A 17,941-nucleotide genomic window follows, 5' to 3' on the forward strand; every position below is an offset into this window, starting at 1 on the left:
TCAAATTTTATGTAAACGGTTAAGGCCATTTACCAAATAAAAATATAGGCATATGGCATATCAAAATGAAGCTTAGAGTGTGTAGATTTTGCCGAAAAGTATTGATATGGACGAACTCCCTAAGGGCTCTGCCCCACAGGCTGATTTTCAAAAGGCTACGCCTTGCATGTTTTGGAAGTTATTATTTGATTAATTTAGTGAACAACAGCTGGCCAATGCAATCGACAATATAGTTTTCCTACAGTTACCTAACAATGTACATGTTCTCTCACTGATTTGAGAAAGCAAAGTGGCCAATTCGCTCATCAGTGAGACAATGTTAACATTGTCTCACTCTAATTACTTTGTCTCACTCCAGATTTGCAACGTGAAGGCACGAAATAGTGAGCGCGTAACACGCAGGCAACGTCATATGCGCGCTAAATGCGTTGGCAGCACTGGCTGTAAATCAGCTGGTCAGCTGTTGTACTGTTGTATTTGTCTCTTCACATTAAATGTTTTATTAAAAGTTCACTTCTGTGTAAAATAGGTTATGTTTCTTCACAAATTTATTTGTTCTATGGTAACAGTAGGAAAAGTATAATGTGCAACTCGAGTTCAAAGTACAATTGCCTCACTCGAGAAACCATTCCTTACTCGCCTACGGCTCGTGAGTAAGGCCAGGCGCACACAGGCGATTTTGAGTCACGCAACAGTTGCCCGACTAAAATGTTTAACATTGTTTTAAATTGGAGTGCGCACACGAAGGAAACAGTCTGGGGACAGTCGCGCAACTGTTGCAACCGATGTTCCCGGACCCAATTTGCCAGCGACTGCTCTGCGACTCAATTGTTGCGGGACTGTCGCTCTAGGTTTGGTATCCATTAAAACAAGTGTAGATGCGCACACATGCAACTAAATAGTCGCTGTGTCGCCCAGTCTCACCCCAGGAGTTCAACTACTCGTGGCCAGAACTGTCACTAGTGTTTGCTCTCTTGTTGTGTGAAGTTTTTAGAAAATTACAAGTATGAGTGTGCGTGATGAGGATGTCGAAAAATTAATTGATGAAGTCGAGAAGAGGCCGACTATATTTAAAGTCATTGAAACTGTCCTTTCACAAGTCGCTCACTATATATGGGATGAACCCAGTATCTTCTCATTTTCTTTCGCGCGCGAAACTTCAGCAACAAAGCACATACTACGGCTGTATCATTGAAATCCATTCGGAACGCTGTAAGGCTAGGCGCACACGGCGCACACGAGCGATTATTTTGAGGCGACTATTTCATCGGCCGATCTGTGCATCATGTATTTGAATGGAAGCGCGCACACAGGCCATCGAGAATTGCGCCGATTTTAAAATCTGGGTTTTGCCACAGATTCGTAGGCGAGGCGATTGTCGCCCGAAAATCTGTAACGTACAGATTGTTATCAGTCCGGGCACACGGTCGACTAAAAATCGGCCAGTCGCTTGTTGTTCTCCACAGGAGTAGTGAACTTCAGTGTGAGTTGTGTTGTTTTCTTTGTTAAAAAGGCCACAGGTGTTATAATAAAAACTGAAACAGACATTCTATAGTAATTAAAGGACTTTTTACTGTCATCACGTAAAGTGTATAGTTTATAAAACTGTCGATTTAAAAGTCTCTGACTTACTATCGGATGAACCCAATATTTAAGTTTTCTTCTTTTTTTCTTTGGTCTAATTAGAAGAGCACAAAAACACTGGTTAATTCAACAAAGTCCATTTTAGGATAGCTTAAACGCACTAAAAAAACCCATTTCTCGACTAAAAAATCGCCACGTGTGCGCCTAGACATAAATCAAGGGCGATTTATTTTTGGCCGATTTTTTAATCGGCCGATCGAAAAATTGACCGTGTGCGCCAGGCCTAACGAATGTATTTCCAACACGTCTCAAGACTAGATCCGCGACTAAAAAGTTGCCTGTGTGCGCACTCCAGCTCAACTGTCGCTAGACTTCAGAGTCTCCGAGAGAGTCGCGCAACAGTCCCCCGATTAGTCGGGCAACTGTTGCGCAACTCAAAATCGCCTGTGTGCGCCTGGCCTAAGGATTTCTCTCGAGTGAGTCAATTGCTCACTTTTCTCACTAGTTGCACAACTAACTATTGTTTGCTTACATTTTTGTTTACTTATTTTATTATTTACTTTCACGTTCTTAAAAGAGTCGCGGTGAATGGACAGTGAAGCTATTTATAGCTGTTTGTTACAAGTGAGTAACTAAAGGTGTTCGAACCATGATGACTATGAGATTAACAAACCATGTATGTTGTTCGTTCCAAGAGGTTGTCACCGATCTTTAACAGATCGCAATTTCATTGAAAAGTATTAAAGATGTCGTGAAAGAGAGCTGCGTGTACAGGTACAACCTCGGCCAACCTTAGGACGTAAGGTATGAAGGTTCCACTGCCTTTAACATCCTTTCACATGAAAATTTCTCGAACTTGGGCCCTTTAAATGAAATATAAAGTCAAAGTTGATTAAATTAATTTAATGGTGGTTTCTGTTCACCCGTGAATTCACGGGTAGAACCTCTTGTTTCAGTTTAAAGTGTGAATTGTAGTTTAACAGCTGAATGTACATTCGTAGTACATTCATTCAGATAATTTAAACAAGAGACGTAGTATAAAAATAATGATAGGCCTACTTTAATTAAATTACAGTGTAAAAACCAGATAAACACTATGTATAAAATACGAAATTAAAAACTAAACCAATATGTAACAAGAGACAAGTATGTTATAAAAATGCGTTTAAAATATAATCCTATATATTAATTAACAGTCTGGTGTATTGGTACAACAAAATATTAAAATTAAACTTGTAACTGCAGTGTTTAAATGATCAATTACTACAAAAAGGCTTCTAGTGATGTAGATATTTACAATCAATAAAAGAAATTTACAGTTTGTTATATACAAAATCAGAAAATTCAGTTGGATGGAATTAAATGCCCCTATGCATTTCATTCAACAATTAATTAATGTAATTTGCAATTTAATAATTGGAACACACAATTCAACATTGTGCATTTCCAACAAAAATTATGTTGGATGGAATTAAATGTACTGTTGTTATTAGGTGAAATAACACAGAACAAGTAAGTATCAAAATTAAACTTTTACGGCCAAAATTTAGCGTACGCAGCCAACAAAATAAAGAATTCAAGTTAAAATTACTACAAGTATTTTGCATTTAAAGGTTTCGTAATACAGTAAAGTTAAATAGACACCTTCTAGTGATGAAATGCACTATTTTGTATTGTTTTACTACCTTACACAAACATCTGTTACTTTTATATTTAGTGTTCGCGGTCAACGAAATAAATAATTCAAGTTCAAATTACTACAAGTATTTTACATATAAACGTTTCGTAATACAGTACTGTTAAATAGGTACCCTCTAGTGATGAAATGCACTATTTTTTATTGTTTAACTACTGTACACGAACATCTGTTACATATTTAGCGTTCGCGGCCTAAGAAATAATGAATTCAAGTTCAAATAACTGCAAGTATTTTACATTTAAATTTGTCATAATACAGTACTAAAAACCACTATCATATACAGTATTAAAAGAAGCATAAAAGATTTATTATATGTAGTAAGAATTTGCGTATTTTTTAATCTAAAATTTTGAAACAAAAATAGGTTTATTTGGGGCGGATATCCACCACCCGTAGACACCATCACTTTCTGAGTCGTTAATGCCAAAGATTACAGCAGTATTCTAATACAATAGTAATGTATTTCCTAGAAGGTTGGCTCCAATGCTATTTGCCCTGTTTCCTGTGTCGACGACCCTGTCCACCACCCCACAGGTATTTCCGGGAGATTCCTGGGATTTAGTGGGTAAAGCGCAAGCTCAGGTCAGGTACCTACTCCCGAGAAACCTACCCTTTACACCACATAATAGGGGCAGCCCAGGCCGAGTCAGGGGCAGCGCAGGCCGAAAGTCCGTTTCCCATATCTAACAATGCCAAAATAAAAGAACATGCTCAATAAATTTGCATAAATAAAGGGATTGGGGACTAGTTCCATTGGTATTGTTTGTTGATTGATTATCCATTTGAACATCCAGTATCCATTTTTTTTCTTTCCTAATCAATTTTAAAATTTGTGTCAATAAAAATTCCATACATTAAAATCTACGGAAAAAATCATTCATCACAAGTTTTCCTGACTTAGGTGTTATGATTCTAAGAATGTCTTGGTGTATAAAATATAGTTAATCTCAATTTTATGATATAAGAGAAAATACTTATAATTGCTGTATTGCTGGGGGTTGATGTTTCAGAATTTCGTTACAGGTATGGTATTGAAAGATGCCCTGATTCTTCTTTATTTAAATTCACAAAACCTATTTTCCATCATAAGTTGATACTTGTACCTTGGATCGATTCCACACCTTTTTTAAAACAATTAATCAGGTATTTTGAAAATTACAACACTGCAAACGGTTCAAAATAACTTATTTTTATATCACAAAAACAAATAAAAGAGATGGTCATTTAAGAAATATAAATAGATCTCAATGTACATAATAACCACAATTTTACATATAAACAGTATTACAAATATAACTTTAGAGGAAAATATTATTTTAACAAATACTGTACATATGTAAACAAATATACACATATACATAACTATAATATCAATAACATGGGAATGACTTTTATTCCACATAAAATGTTGGAAAGACAACAATCAATTAACTATGAGGTAAAGATTTTTACCTACGGCCGTTTTTAAAACTAGCCTTCAAATTTTTAGAATCAAAAAGACTCATTTCACCACATTGTTTCCTTACTTTACAGCACTGGTGTGGTAAAGTAACAGACTAATGAGGTTCAAGAATAGAGAGGAAAGAAGTAAAATTGTAATGCTTCAAACGCCAACTTATCAGCTGGAAATGACCAATTTAACTGTTGATCTGCCGACTTTTGCCGGAAACACACACATTCTTTCCTTAACCTTAGGTGAACTAAACGATTTGCTAACCAACCGGTGCAGGAAAGTTTATTGAGAGATTTTGAAAATGTCAGATAGTATTAGTGAAACGGTCATAGGTATGGTAATGTAAGCAGCTCCTTGTAACTAGCCTTTACAACACTCGTAAAAGTTTTTAGGGCACTCGCCAAAGCTCGTGTCTTATCCCCAAATTAATCCATCAATTTGGCGTTTTGAACAAACAATTGACTTCTTTTTAATTACTTTATTACTTTTTTGAATTCAAATAAATTTTTAGAAAGGCTTTGGATACATTCCTTTCCCTAAGTGTCGAAGGAATAAATTTTACTATTTCAGCTTCACAAACTGTATGGTATTTTATTTTAAGTGCGTACAAAAATGACTCTAATTATCAACGTTTTGGATAAATAAAAAACCTAAATGCAACAAGAAAGTTAAAAGAATAGTAGTTTTCATCACTAGGAGCGAAAGGGTTTCTTTTTGGTACGCAATCGTGGAATGAATGAATAAGTATAAAAAAGACCCTGTGCTTCATGTGATGAACAACTATTTTCATCATACTGTGGAAATAACCTTCTAATAGCTACTAAATTAGACCACATAATTTGAGGTTATACTAAGTTGTCATCAATGTTTACAATTTCTGTTGTTTACAAACATAACTTTAAATATTGTTATAATCAATTAATTCATGTCTATGGTGATAAGCAAGCATCTATATATTAATAGGCAATTTTCATAATTAACTGATAAAATTTTTAGGTTAGGGAACCGAAAAATTTACCATTTGTTTTTCTGTTCTCTATTTGAAGTTACCAAAAACTATGATTTTGCGGACGATTTTGAGAACTAAAAACAGCTGCTTTCCCAACAGTATGATGAAAAACTAAATTTGAGTGAAGAACTTTGGCCCGTGCTGCTGAGCATTTTTCCTTTGATAATGTAATAGAATACAGTCTTGCAGTAAAATTGTGAAAAGGTCGTTAACCACTGAAACACCAGTAAACGGATTGACAACATCAAAGTGCATTTATAAGTTGTTAGGGAATGCATTGAATATAAACATACAACATACTATGATGAACCTACAAGAACAATACAATTGTCCTCTTAGAAGAAAGGCTTTGATAATTTTAAGGCATGACATTAATATGAAAGATTTTCTTATATTTTAAAGGTCAACATTTATGCACAGTAGATAACATCAAAACGTACATTAAAAAATAAGTCGTTCACCTAACACATGGCATAAAACTTGTTGCTGTTAACATTCAGAAACTTTTATCATATGTAATTTTTAAGCTTGGCACAGTAACAAAATCTTGCTTCGTAATAGTATTTTACGTTTATTTTCTACTGGTTTTAACAAAGTACATCTAACTAGAAAAAATATAAGGAAAAAACAGTTTATTGTTTGAAAAGGTTAAAATGAAAACAGTTCAAGACAATCATTCTAAAAAGAGATGATGACAGAATAAAGAATGAAGTGATCATAAAAACAATCATATTTTTTTAGAATTCAAGAGATCAGGAAAACTAGGTAGAGTACACAGGGAGGTGATGAAAAAAATCTGATTTTGCAATCTTTACCAAAATGATTAATTACAATAAAGTACAGCATGAGTAACCATTAAGTAGTCAGTGATTAAGAAAGTCTTCTGTAGTCAACTTTGAGAACTATTTTCAAGCATCACATCAGTACAGGCAGTCACATAAAACTTTTGGAGTATTACACACTTAACCCTGATAGATTTAGATATAGAAGTTGTCCTATGTGGTTTGTGCTATCTTACAACAAGGAGTATCACAAAGCTTTAAATGCGTTTTTGGCTACACAAGTAATGTGTATTTCTAAATACACTATGCATACATTATTTTTATTTTAGTCAAAATGGAGCTAGGTAAGCATACTCAATTTGTAACTCAATAATATAATGTTGAAAAGTAGGCCTACATACTAATCACAAAAATGATGTTGCATTTTCCTAATTAACATTTCTTTTAGAAATGGTAAAATTCTGGGATTTCAAAACTGGAATCCAAATCTGAATAATAAATAAAATACGCCCAAAATCACAAATCCAAGTACAACTTAAAATACAATATATTATTTTTTTACGATCTACTGTAAAATTAATTAGTTATTTTAAAACAACCCTAAAAGTCATATGTTTTGCCTCCTGAATTGAAATTTAAGTTAAAACAATAGATAGTGATACCTTTTATGGTCATTAAGCCGAATTGTTAATTAAAAGGTAACATGACCTAATTAGATTGAAAACCCCCTAAATTGTTTATCCCCCATAAGAAATCAAATTTTCCTTAAACAATCGTTGACTTGATCATCATCAGATTAAGATTCTATATGATTACTGCCTTGAACTAACACTCACGTTGTTGAACACAAAATAATATCCTAGTTAAATCTCCAATCTGAATATTTTCATGAGATTCAGATTCAACACATCACTATTTCCTTTTAGGTATCAACAAATGAGAGCAAAAAACCTAGCCCTAACACAAAACTTGAAAATATTATAATCTTGTGAGGCCTCTGTGGACTGATATTAAATTGTCGGTTTTGTTGAATAAAAAGTGTTCCCAACTAAATTGTTTCTAAAGAGAATTTCAAAAAATCCCTACTATGATATTACAAAAAATATCAATTATAATGATAACTTGTGCAATAAATGCTCAAACAGCTTAAACAGATTGATCCAACTTTCTGGAATGCTTGTTTAGGAAGTGATATTTACACGATTGCTCATTTGCAATGTAATTACAACCATAGTCTTGTGAAACCTTCACGTCAACACAACGCGATGTCCTCTGCTAAACCTGTTGCGAGCTGTGCGCTGCTAGCTGCTAAGCAGCTAGTGGTTAGCTAGGTGTGGGGAGAGGGTGGGGATCGCACTGGATTGAAGGTACCTCGCAAGGTATCCAACAATGGTGATGGTAGCATACAGCCGCAGTTTGATGTCCTCCATTCACTGCCTGTTGCGAGCCGTGCGCCGAGGCGTAGCGTGCTGCTAGGAGGGAGACCCGCGGCTAGTGCTGGGTGTGGGGAGAGGGTGGGGGTCACACTGCAGTGAAGGTCCTTCGCAAGGTATCCAACACTGGTGTTGGTAGCACACAGCCGCAGTTTGATGTCCTCCACTCACTGCCTGTTGCGGGCCGTGCGCCGAGGCGTAGCGTGCTGCTAGGAGGGAGACCCGCGGCTAGTGCTGGGTGTGGGTAGGGGGTGGGGGTCACACTGCAGTGAAGGTCCTTCGCAAGGTATCAGACACTGGTGTTGGTAGCACACAGCCGCAGCGTGACCCGACCGACCACTAGGCATGGGTGTGCCTTGAGTCCACGAGTCAGTTGTCGGGTCGTAGATCTCTACGACAGAGATGAAATTTCTTCCGTCGTAACCACCTGTGAAACACAGTGGAACTATTTTTGATATTGTAGGACAAAATCTTTTCTTGTAGGATAACATCACAATTAATGTCCGTAAACCCCTCGGATATAAGCAATGAAAATAAATATTGGTTGATGTACAACTAAAATAAAACCCACATTGTACATTTTCACTACTTACATTTACTTAATCCATATTCTGATAAGAATAATAATAATTTTTTTCTCTATAAGATGAACGAATCAAACAACTCCAAGACAACTTGGAATTTGATTAATTTAAATATAAAAAACAAAAAAAGGTTGTGAAGAGCATAGATGAAATAGAGGTAAATTCAAAAGTATATAATGACCCTATGGTTATATGTAACAGTTTTACTGATTTTTATGTAAATTTCAATTTAGTTGATTCTGATGTAATTCCAAAAATAAATACACCAAATTTATCCGTACCTAATTTAGTAATAAATAACCAACAAAATAAATTTAGATGTGAACCAATCAGTGAGACAGATATCAGTAAAATAATTTCAAAATTTTTATAGTAAACTATCATCATTCTTTGACGATGTTCCCATAACAGTAATAAAGCATCCCCAGAGTTCACTTAAAAAACCATTTGCACACTTAGTAAATTCACCATTTATATCCGGCATATTTCCAGATAAATTAAAAATAAAGATAAAAAAAAGTAAAACCTCTTTATAAAAAAGGTGACCAATTAGATGTTTCAAACTATCGCCCAGTAGCCTTGTTACCTGTCATGTCTAAAATTGATGAAAAAGCTATGTATAATCAGCTCGTTAACTTTTTAGAAAGTAATGATCAACTCGATAAAGAGCAACACGTTTTTAGATCAAACCATTCTGTAATATCAGCGGCTGCTACATATATTGAGTCAATAATTGATTCTGTAGATAGGGGAGATAAAGTAATTGGAATATTTATGGACCTAAGCAAAGCATTTGACAGTGTATCTCATCATAAATTATTTTAAAAATTGGAAGGACTAGGGGTGGTAGGAATTTCACTAAAATGGTTTCAATCATATTTAACTAATAGGAAAGAGTTTGTAGAAATTACATACTTAAACAATCATAACCGGATGGTTACAACAAGATTGCAGTTGAGAACAATTAAACATGGTGAGGGTTCTATTTTGGATCCTCTACTATTTCTTACATATATCAATGGATTACCCAATGTTATTTCATATTCAACAAGGAATACCATCTGTTTATATGCCGATGATTCTAATCTTCTTGTAAGCGGAAAATCTGTTGGAGGAATCTTGTTAAGCGGATCTTGTAAGCGGAATCTTGTTAAAGGACTATACAAAAACTGCCAAATTTAAAAATAATCTAAAAAGTACTTTTTAACTTAACCCCTGTACTCAAAGAATGAATATTTCCTTCTACATAATATATTAGAATAAGAACATTTTCAATAGTGATTTTATACCTTGTACTTTTTTTAGGATTAAGCATTATGATTATAATCCAATGTAATGACACCATTTGTGCAAATGTTAACAAATCTATATACTTATTTAATACGCAAGCATGTTTTTTGTGACAATTACTCCTCCGAAACTACTGAACCGATTGACATGTTTTCGGTGTCATTGGAAAGAGCGTAACGTGAAGTTGTGCAGGAAACTTTCTTTTTAGGGAAATAATTAGAGAGTGAGGCCCTGGGACCCTTTAAAGTTTCGTATTTCTCCATAAGATTAACATGGGAAACAAAAATTGTTATGAAACTCCAGCTGTTTTCAGAAGTTAAAAGTGAGAAGAAGAACATATGTTAATTCTAAACATTCAATAAGTTTGCTAATACAGTTTGCTCCAAACATTTACTGACTTGGTTGAAATGGAATATTACTATTTGAATTTGGGTTAGTGTAAATATTACAATGGAAAAAAGCGAGAGAGCCTGGATAAATTGATATATTACTGTTATGTACATCTTGAGTATTTCCCTAATCTTTTGGTCTTTTGATCTTCTAAAGTCATCAGAAATTATGACCGTTAATCCTTTTAAAATAACGCTTCTAATACTTAGCAATTGCTCGAATTCGAGCAACAGGGACACTAGTTATGAATAAAGTTGATTTCATTTCATTTCATAATTCAAATGAACTCAACCATGTAGCATGGTGGCTGAGTGGATTTAGTGTTTGTCTAGTAATATCTGATTCATCCTTCACAAATATTGGTAACAATACAATAATATAATAAAAACTTCGTATGGAAGCTGTAAGGCAAAAACTGAACAAAGACAAAATTTCTGGCCATGATCATAAAAAAAATGGCCCACCTTTGAAAATTTATTGGGGCTAGTCAACTAAGTGTATTATTCTAATGGGCTACTAATCGATGCATAATTTAATCAATGTTCTTAAAAAGCTAAAAGAATCACTTTTTATGACCCTTCATTAAGGTGTTTTAAGAAAAAAAACTGTATTTTGCGTATATTTTGTGTTTTTTTTTTTATACTTTTTGTACTCCCACTTACTTTTTTTACTGTTTTTATCATTTAAACACAAGCTAGAATCAGTCACGAACTCAAAGTTTGACTCTCATTTGGGACCACCAAAAGGTATTAAAACACTTTGCAGCTTAGGAATTTTTGGGATGCACAGAACTTTTTGTCTGATTTTCCTGGGCAATAATTGTCATATAATCATAATCATCCTTTTCCGGCAGTAAGACAAATAATACAAATAATATGAAATGAGGAACTAACCGATGGCATATATCTTGTTGTCTATGACGGCCAGGCTGAGAGCGCTCCTTGCGATGCTCATTGCTGCACAGAACGTCCATTGGTTGGTCTCCGGGTCAAACCTCTCCACTGTGTCCAGCTGTTGAGACCCGTTGTAGCCTCCCACCACGTAGATGTGGTGGTCCAACGCTGCCACTCCTGCAGACACAAATAACTTGAGGCAACTTTTGGTAATTTTCCTAAATCTTAGCCTTGTTCAAATACTAACTGCTACTACTTTGTGTTTGTAGCAGCATTTTGCGTATTAACATCTAACAGGACATCTTTTGCTGATCCTGAAGATGACTACTACATGGGTTAGTCAAAACTAGTTGCCATTTAGCAAAATTTTGAGTTGTATAAATAAAGAAACTTAAACCATTCTTTTAAGAAACATTTTTCCGTGGAATCAGCTGTAAGTTCGATGGAATCATTGACTATTTATAGTCAAAGGTGGAATCCAAAATATTGAATACAATTGACTACATAGATTTGTTATTCAAGAAAATATGAATTCCATAATATTCCAATAATTTGATTAAATTTTTAAAGGGTTAAACGAAAATTAGATTGTTTTAATACTTAAAACCAAAGTACCAGTCACAGTAAATATTTTTAACTGAACCCCTTGTGTTTTGTATATCCTGGTATTTAAGATTTAGTCTAATGTACTTTTGAGGAATAGCTGTTGTTCAAGTAAGTGTCATACTATTTATGTGTACCGGTAGTTTAAATTATCATTACATTATATTTACATTATTGCTAAAATTATAAAATTGTTGTTGTTAGCTTTTTAAAATTACAAGGGAAACGGTGAATGAGGAAAAAAATTATTGACTGACTCGGAATAAAAACTCTAACAAAAGCTGACAAATGCAATATAATTACCTGCGCCACTTTTGCACTCGTGCATATCGGCTACAAACGACCACGAGTCTTTGTCTGGGTTGTAGCACTCGACGCTGCGCAACCTGTTGGCTCCATCGAACCCTCCTACAGCATACAACAACCTGTTGATGACGGCCACACCTACACCGATACGTTGCTGCTTCATAGACTTGATCTTCACCCAGGTGTCACTGTCCGGGTCGTATCTAAAAACAGGCAGAGAGGAGTTAAAAGAATGTTTATTGTTAATAATGTTTAATAGACGATTTATTGCAATACAGATAGATGTATTTGATAGCAAAGGTAGAAAAGTTTTTTCTGAATATTTTATTTTTTAGTTTTATTTTCAAACAGTATACTGTGCTTATTGGACGAATTTGGCGAGGCACATTTGTCCCCATTACATATATTACTACAACATCCATCCTAATTGAAAAACAATATCAATGCAGCATATTGTGTTTAAATAATGGGATTATTTAATTGTTTTAGTATTTCAATCCCGCCCAAAGCTCCGAGATAAAATAAATCTCGAAAAAATGTTGAAGTTTCGGGTCTTGTCCATCACTAATAGGCCTACTGTCCGCTATGTCAAAATGCTAGCGGATATATCCACCTATAGTCCGGTAAGGATTAAAATTTATCAGTCCAGTTCATTCTTGTACCGGCTAACTCCTTATTTGATATGTTCTACAAACAAGCCATTAAAAAGTTATAATAATTCTTAATCGTACCTCTCTGCACTGTTGTGACAGTCTGTCCCAGTAGAGCCTCCGCAGGCATACAGCAGTCCGTCCATGACACACACTCCCACACGATTACGAGGTGTAGACATGGCCGTACAAGGTCTCCACGTGTCCATCACCGGGTCATACCGGTCAATCCAGTCTGAGTCGTAACTACTGCCTGGGGAATTGTTTCGTCCGCCTACCGCATAAATCGCACCCTGTAACAGATCATGATACGCTTCTTCATTACACATTCATCCAAGCGGAAAAGAATTTCCCAAGAGTCTTTGTAAAACGAGGAGAGTGAAAACATTACAGACGATCTAAGAGAGATACATCTAGGCACAATCTTACTTGTATTGAACCAATTGATTGTTACTGGGATTCCATTCCCATGGTTAAGTAGTAGCCAGTTTTATAATGAAATTAATTTGGTTAAATCGAGAGTGTGCTATTGTCAATCATTGGTTTCTGTCGAATAAACTGACTTTTCAACGACAACTAACTGTAATAATCTTTTATGCCAAATCAATTATTTAAGTGATGAAAATTAAAACATTTAAAACAGAAAGTAGATATTTGACAGAAGCACACTCTAAGAACAGAAAATTGTTATGGAATGTTTTTACAAATCTTTTAGCTGAATACAGTGTAGGTTTCACCTAGTTTATACAGATGGGATGTTATGGGATGAGGCCCAGTATTCAAAAATTAAAAAATAGCAGCAATAATTACAGAAAATAACTAATAATTTGTTTGAATTATTTGAAATTATTTATTGTCTATTTAAGGCTTGTAAAATGTTTTATCTTCCTAGATTATTCTGACTAATATCCTAAGATTATTTGTTCTATTCAATTATATAAATTGTTCAAACTTGCCAAATTACCTTGAGGAAAGCCACACCTAGGCCGGACCGAGGGATTGGCAGTTTGGCTAGGGATGTCCACGTGTTGTCGTCAATGTTGAAGCCCTCAAACGTGTCGAGGGAATGCCTCAGATAGCCACCAGCAACGTAGATAATCCGGGGGGAGTTTGGCGTTCGCTCTTTCACTCCTATCCTCTTGTGTAATGTAAGATCCTACAACAACCAACGTTTATTACTGATTCCCCTTGTCATCCAGCTTAAATGCCTTTTAAATAAATAATACATTGTATAACCGTTTCTCAGACGATACAATACCATATCTAGAGATTTAATCATGCTCATTTATTATATTACCATGTTTTTATTTCAGGAATGTAAGTGGGACTTGTTAATATATATAGTATGGTAAAATGTAAAACCTCAATTTAACATCACTGCCAGGACTGTACCTGTGACACAAAGTAGCAATGCCAAATTAGTTTTGATATGACAGTTTGGTGAGAGATAACATAGATCGATGGTTAAAAAGGAAATGAAATGTTTTAAAATGGTTTTACTGTAACATGTTGAAACAATCAGTCAGCTACTGATTGCTACTGGTTACTAACTAGTAACTAACATACTGTGAATATCTGTGAGAGGTACTCGCGACACGCTGGTAGTTTGGTAACAATGTCGCAACTTTTCATCTGCTCTTGGAGAAACGCAGGACTGAGGAACTGACATCGAACAGCTCGTAACACAGCCACCATCTTGGGCTTACGGGTGTCCTCATTGTACCTGGGTAAAAAAAATATATATATAGCTTTTTCAAACTTGAAAGAGGCTAGGCAGTTTGCTATGATTCAAATAAGACTGCGTGTTTGATTATGTAATGGTTTTTTGTCCTAACAGATTGTAACATTTAAGAAGTATTATTATGATGCATTTGCCAGAGTAGGCCTAGTTTTAAAATTCTACGGCATTCTGTAAACTTTTCTTTTAAAAAGAACACTTTGGAGTTTAGGGAAATATTTTTAAAAGTTCTAAAATCAATACTGATGCTCAATGTTGGTTGTCCTATATAAAAGTTTAAGTATAAGAAAAAGTTGCTAAGTTCGCAATAGGTTGAAGTTTGATATATAGATACTCATGGCCCATTGTCAAGAGTCAATTTTATTTGTTTATCCTTTAAAGATTTTGATAAAATTTGTCACAGTTGATTCTATCTTATCGCTTACAAAACATGATCTTATCTCACCTAACCCATTTGATGACAGCATTGTACACCTCCCTCTCTTCCTGCACGTTAAGTTCATCTTTCCTGATCAATTCTATCAGCTGGATGGGTGATAACTGCAGAAATTCCTCTTCCTGGCAGATCTGATAAATAAACAAGTAACTAGGTTTACATAATATGTATTCAATTTTTATATTTACTTTTGCTAGACGAAATAAATAAATAAGTATAATTTATGAGGTTTAAAAGTCCGGAGGAAAACTGAATTGGTTAATTGTTTTAGAATTTGTCAGTTCAGGAAGTTTCCAGTTAGTACTGAAATAGGTAAAAATTAAAAACTTTTCAATCAAAAATAATATTTACTCTCTAAGGAATATTTTATAGTGAATATGTAACTCATGAAAATGGAAAATGCAAACAAAATCTCTACAGTTATAAGTTTTTCTAATAATTTAAAATGCCCTATTATAACCAAAGTAATAATACATCACCTCTGATTTATGAAGAAACCAAGTTCACAAAACAATCATCAACATAACCTATACAGAAGAACCTCGATAACAAGACTCTCATGGGGATTATTAAATAAGACTTGTTAACAAGGTGGCCTCCTTATTGAGATTTGCAATAGCATGTTAGCATGTGATTAGGGGCAAAATAAATTCAAGGGGATTTGAAAATTAAATGACACTTGTAATCAAGGATGAGTTGTTATCGAGGTTCCACTGAACTTGATTTAGTAGATTTAGGCTACCCTTGGGATGAAACATTTCACATTTCAACACTGAAAGTAAATCAGTGAGACGATGGTTTGCCCACCTGGGTAAAGTGCTGCTCAATATATCTGTTGGCTTTGAACAGCAAGTCCCGACATCCATGTTGCTCAGCAAAGGCAGCGATGCCGATGGCATTCGTCGGGTCCAGCTGTCGTTCTAAGAACGTACAACAAGCCTCTACGATATTGGCTACCTGAAAAAATATTACTAGTGATTGAAAATAATGTTTTTTTAAAATTTGGTAAGATGGTCTCATTTTAAGAAAATATAAGGGGACCTTTTGACAATTTTACAGTTTAGGAATTAAAATAAACACAGTTGTTGGCACTCAAATCTGGTACTTAATAGTCCCAGACACTGTATAATTTTACACTGTGCAACATGAGTTGTCAAAAAATAGCCACGCAGAACTGTAACATGATTTGTGGTGTGACAGAATTGTCAAGTTTTCCCTTTTTGGTTTAAAGTTTGGTACTTTAGTCCTCTACCCCCTTTGAAAAATTGTCCAGTAAGCATTTTAGGACATAAGAACACTTGTTGCAGGATCAAAACATACCACAAAGCTCCTTGTAATCCTCAAGGAAGATCAATGTAGCAATGTATACCTGTAGCATTGTAGCGGCAGGAAGGACCTGACAGACAGTCAGTTCGGTGACTCGTATCGTCCCTGTGTACATGAACAGTATGATCTTGGCCATGGCAGTAGGGGAGACTCCTTGCAGCTTCACCTTGGTCATGCCACACTCCATCAGACCTCCGGTGAACATGGCCTGCAACAACCACAGCACTCCAGCTTAACCTTGCGGGCAGATATGCAGTATGCCAGAACAGTATGACTTGACTTTTAATACTTACAGATGTCGAGGTAAAACTAAACAAAAATTACTGAAACCTATTTAAACCTGACATATGTTGCAACCTACAAGTCAAGAGGCTGCTTAATCCATCCTGAGAAAAGTCAGTAGCTTTTTGATGGTTTGAAGCTGGACCCAGCTGTTCCTAATCAATAGCTATGTTCACACTCGTGGGCTTTCAATTTCAATGTGCCTTTAAACTGTGAGGGAATTTCTGTGTGTGTGTCGATTTCGTTATCTTATCGCCAAAGATAGTTCAGCAGTGCTGGGTTTAAATTTTCCAGGGGTCGATGTGAATCAACAAAATATTGTTGATGTGAAATTCCACTCAATATTAATTTCGTTTCGAATAATCTAATGTGTCGATCGTCTGTGTTCTAATCAAATTCCTTTATTGAAAATGATAGGGTAACTCAGTGAAATGTGCGAACCAGTTGTCGCTATTCACTCATCATCGTTACCCTATCAGACGCGAGAGAAATGTTGTCGTGTATAATCTATGTGTCGTGTTATCTGTTAATTCAATTCTCGCGTTAGAGTCTATTTCAACAATTAGGTTCGATAGCTTGTACAGCTAGTTAGGATGCTGAATGTTCTTCAAGCAAACTAGGATCGGTATCAAAGGTTATAGGATCCAACTAAACCTTGCTACGCTCCGATCGTTACCCTAACCCCACGCAAATACGCTCTAAACAACAAAGAGGTTAAGGATAGATAGCCTGCACAGCTAACTAGGATGCTGAATATACTTCAGCAATCTAGGAAAGGTTACGGTAGGTTAATCGTTACCTAAACGCCCGTATACACCTCGGTCGCTACCCTAACCCCACGCAAATGCGCTCTAAACAACAAAAAGGTTAAGGGTAGATAGCCTGAACAGCTAACTAGGATGCTGAATATACTTCAGCAATCTAGGATAGGTTACGGTATGTTAATCGTTACCTAAACACCCGTATGCACCTCGTTCGCTACCCTAACCCCACGCAAATGCGCTCTAAACAACAATAAGGTCAAAGGTATATAGCCTGCACAGCTTACTAGGATGCTGAATATACTTCAGCAATCTAGGATAGGTTACGGTAGGTTAATTTGAATAACTACTATCCTTTAAAGATCCCAATTAATCAACAGGCTAACGCTAGCTATGCGAGCACTAAAACAGCTATCCTTATAGTTAATTCTGTTTCGTAACTCTCTCTACGTTTTAATTAAATACCAGAAATTCGTTAAGCATACAAGATAGGGTATTAGGCTATAGAATGGCGTACACTGCCCAAAGGATGCTGCTTATACTGCAGCAAAAGGAGAGGTGTTTGGAAGGCAACATTGAGTTTATATGACGTTATATTACACAAGCTTAGGCTATTGTCACCCTCAAATTATATAGTTCTTCAATAAAAACTAGGCTAAGGCTTAACCTATTAAATCACTCCTTAACTGCGATACCAGATGGTTTAGGTAATTGAGTAGCGT

The 17,941-nt window shown here is 35.4% G+C and overlaps 1 protein-coding gene across 2 annotated transcripts in view; it reads right to left on the reverse strand.

Annotated features, from left to right (window-relative positions):
- Positions 1 to 4,456: 4,456 nt before the first annotated feature.
- The window catches only part of LOC129004734 (kelch-like ECH-associated protein 1B), a 51,197-nt gene continuing 37,712 nt past the window's right edge, over positions 4,457 to 17,941 (reverse strand). For both annotated transcript variants that reach the window (XM_054433324.1, XM_054433325.1), the window contains 9 exons: positions 16,220 to 16,384; positions 15,658 to 15,807; positions 14,860 to 14,981; positions 14,243 to 14,399; positions 13,641 to 13,832; positions 12,758 to 12,969; positions 12,024 to 12,229; positions 11,118 to 11,294; positions 4,457 to 8,387 (listed from right to left, as the gene is read on the reverse strand). In XM_054433324.1, the coding sequence (XP_054289299.1) occupies positions 8,170 to 8,387; positions 11,118 to 11,294; positions 12,024 to 12,229; positions 12,758 to 12,969; positions 13,641 to 13,832; positions 14,243 to 14,399; positions 14,860 to 14,981; positions 15,658 to 15,807; positions 16,220 to 16,384 (1,599 nt within the window). In that variant the 3' untranslated portion in view covers positions 4,457 to 8,169. The remainder of the gene's footprint in view (positions 8,388 to 11,117; positions 11,295 to 12,023; positions 12,230 to 12,757; positions 12,970 to 13,640; positions 13,833 to 14,242; positions 14,400 to 14,859; positions 14,982 to 15,657; positions 15,808 to 16,219; positions 16,385 to 17,941) is intronic.

Source organism: Macrosteles quadrilineatus, unplaced genomic scaffold (genome assembly GCF_028750875.1).
Source record: "Macrosteles quadrilineatus isolate MER2022 unplaced genomic scaffold, UCM_ALF_1.0 Scaffold_11__1_contigs__length_5352618, whole genome shotgun sequence".
Classification (NCBI taxonomy): domain Eukaryota; kingdom Metazoa; phylum Arthropoda; class Insecta; order Hemiptera; family Cicadellidae; genus Macrosteles; species Macrosteles quadrilineatus.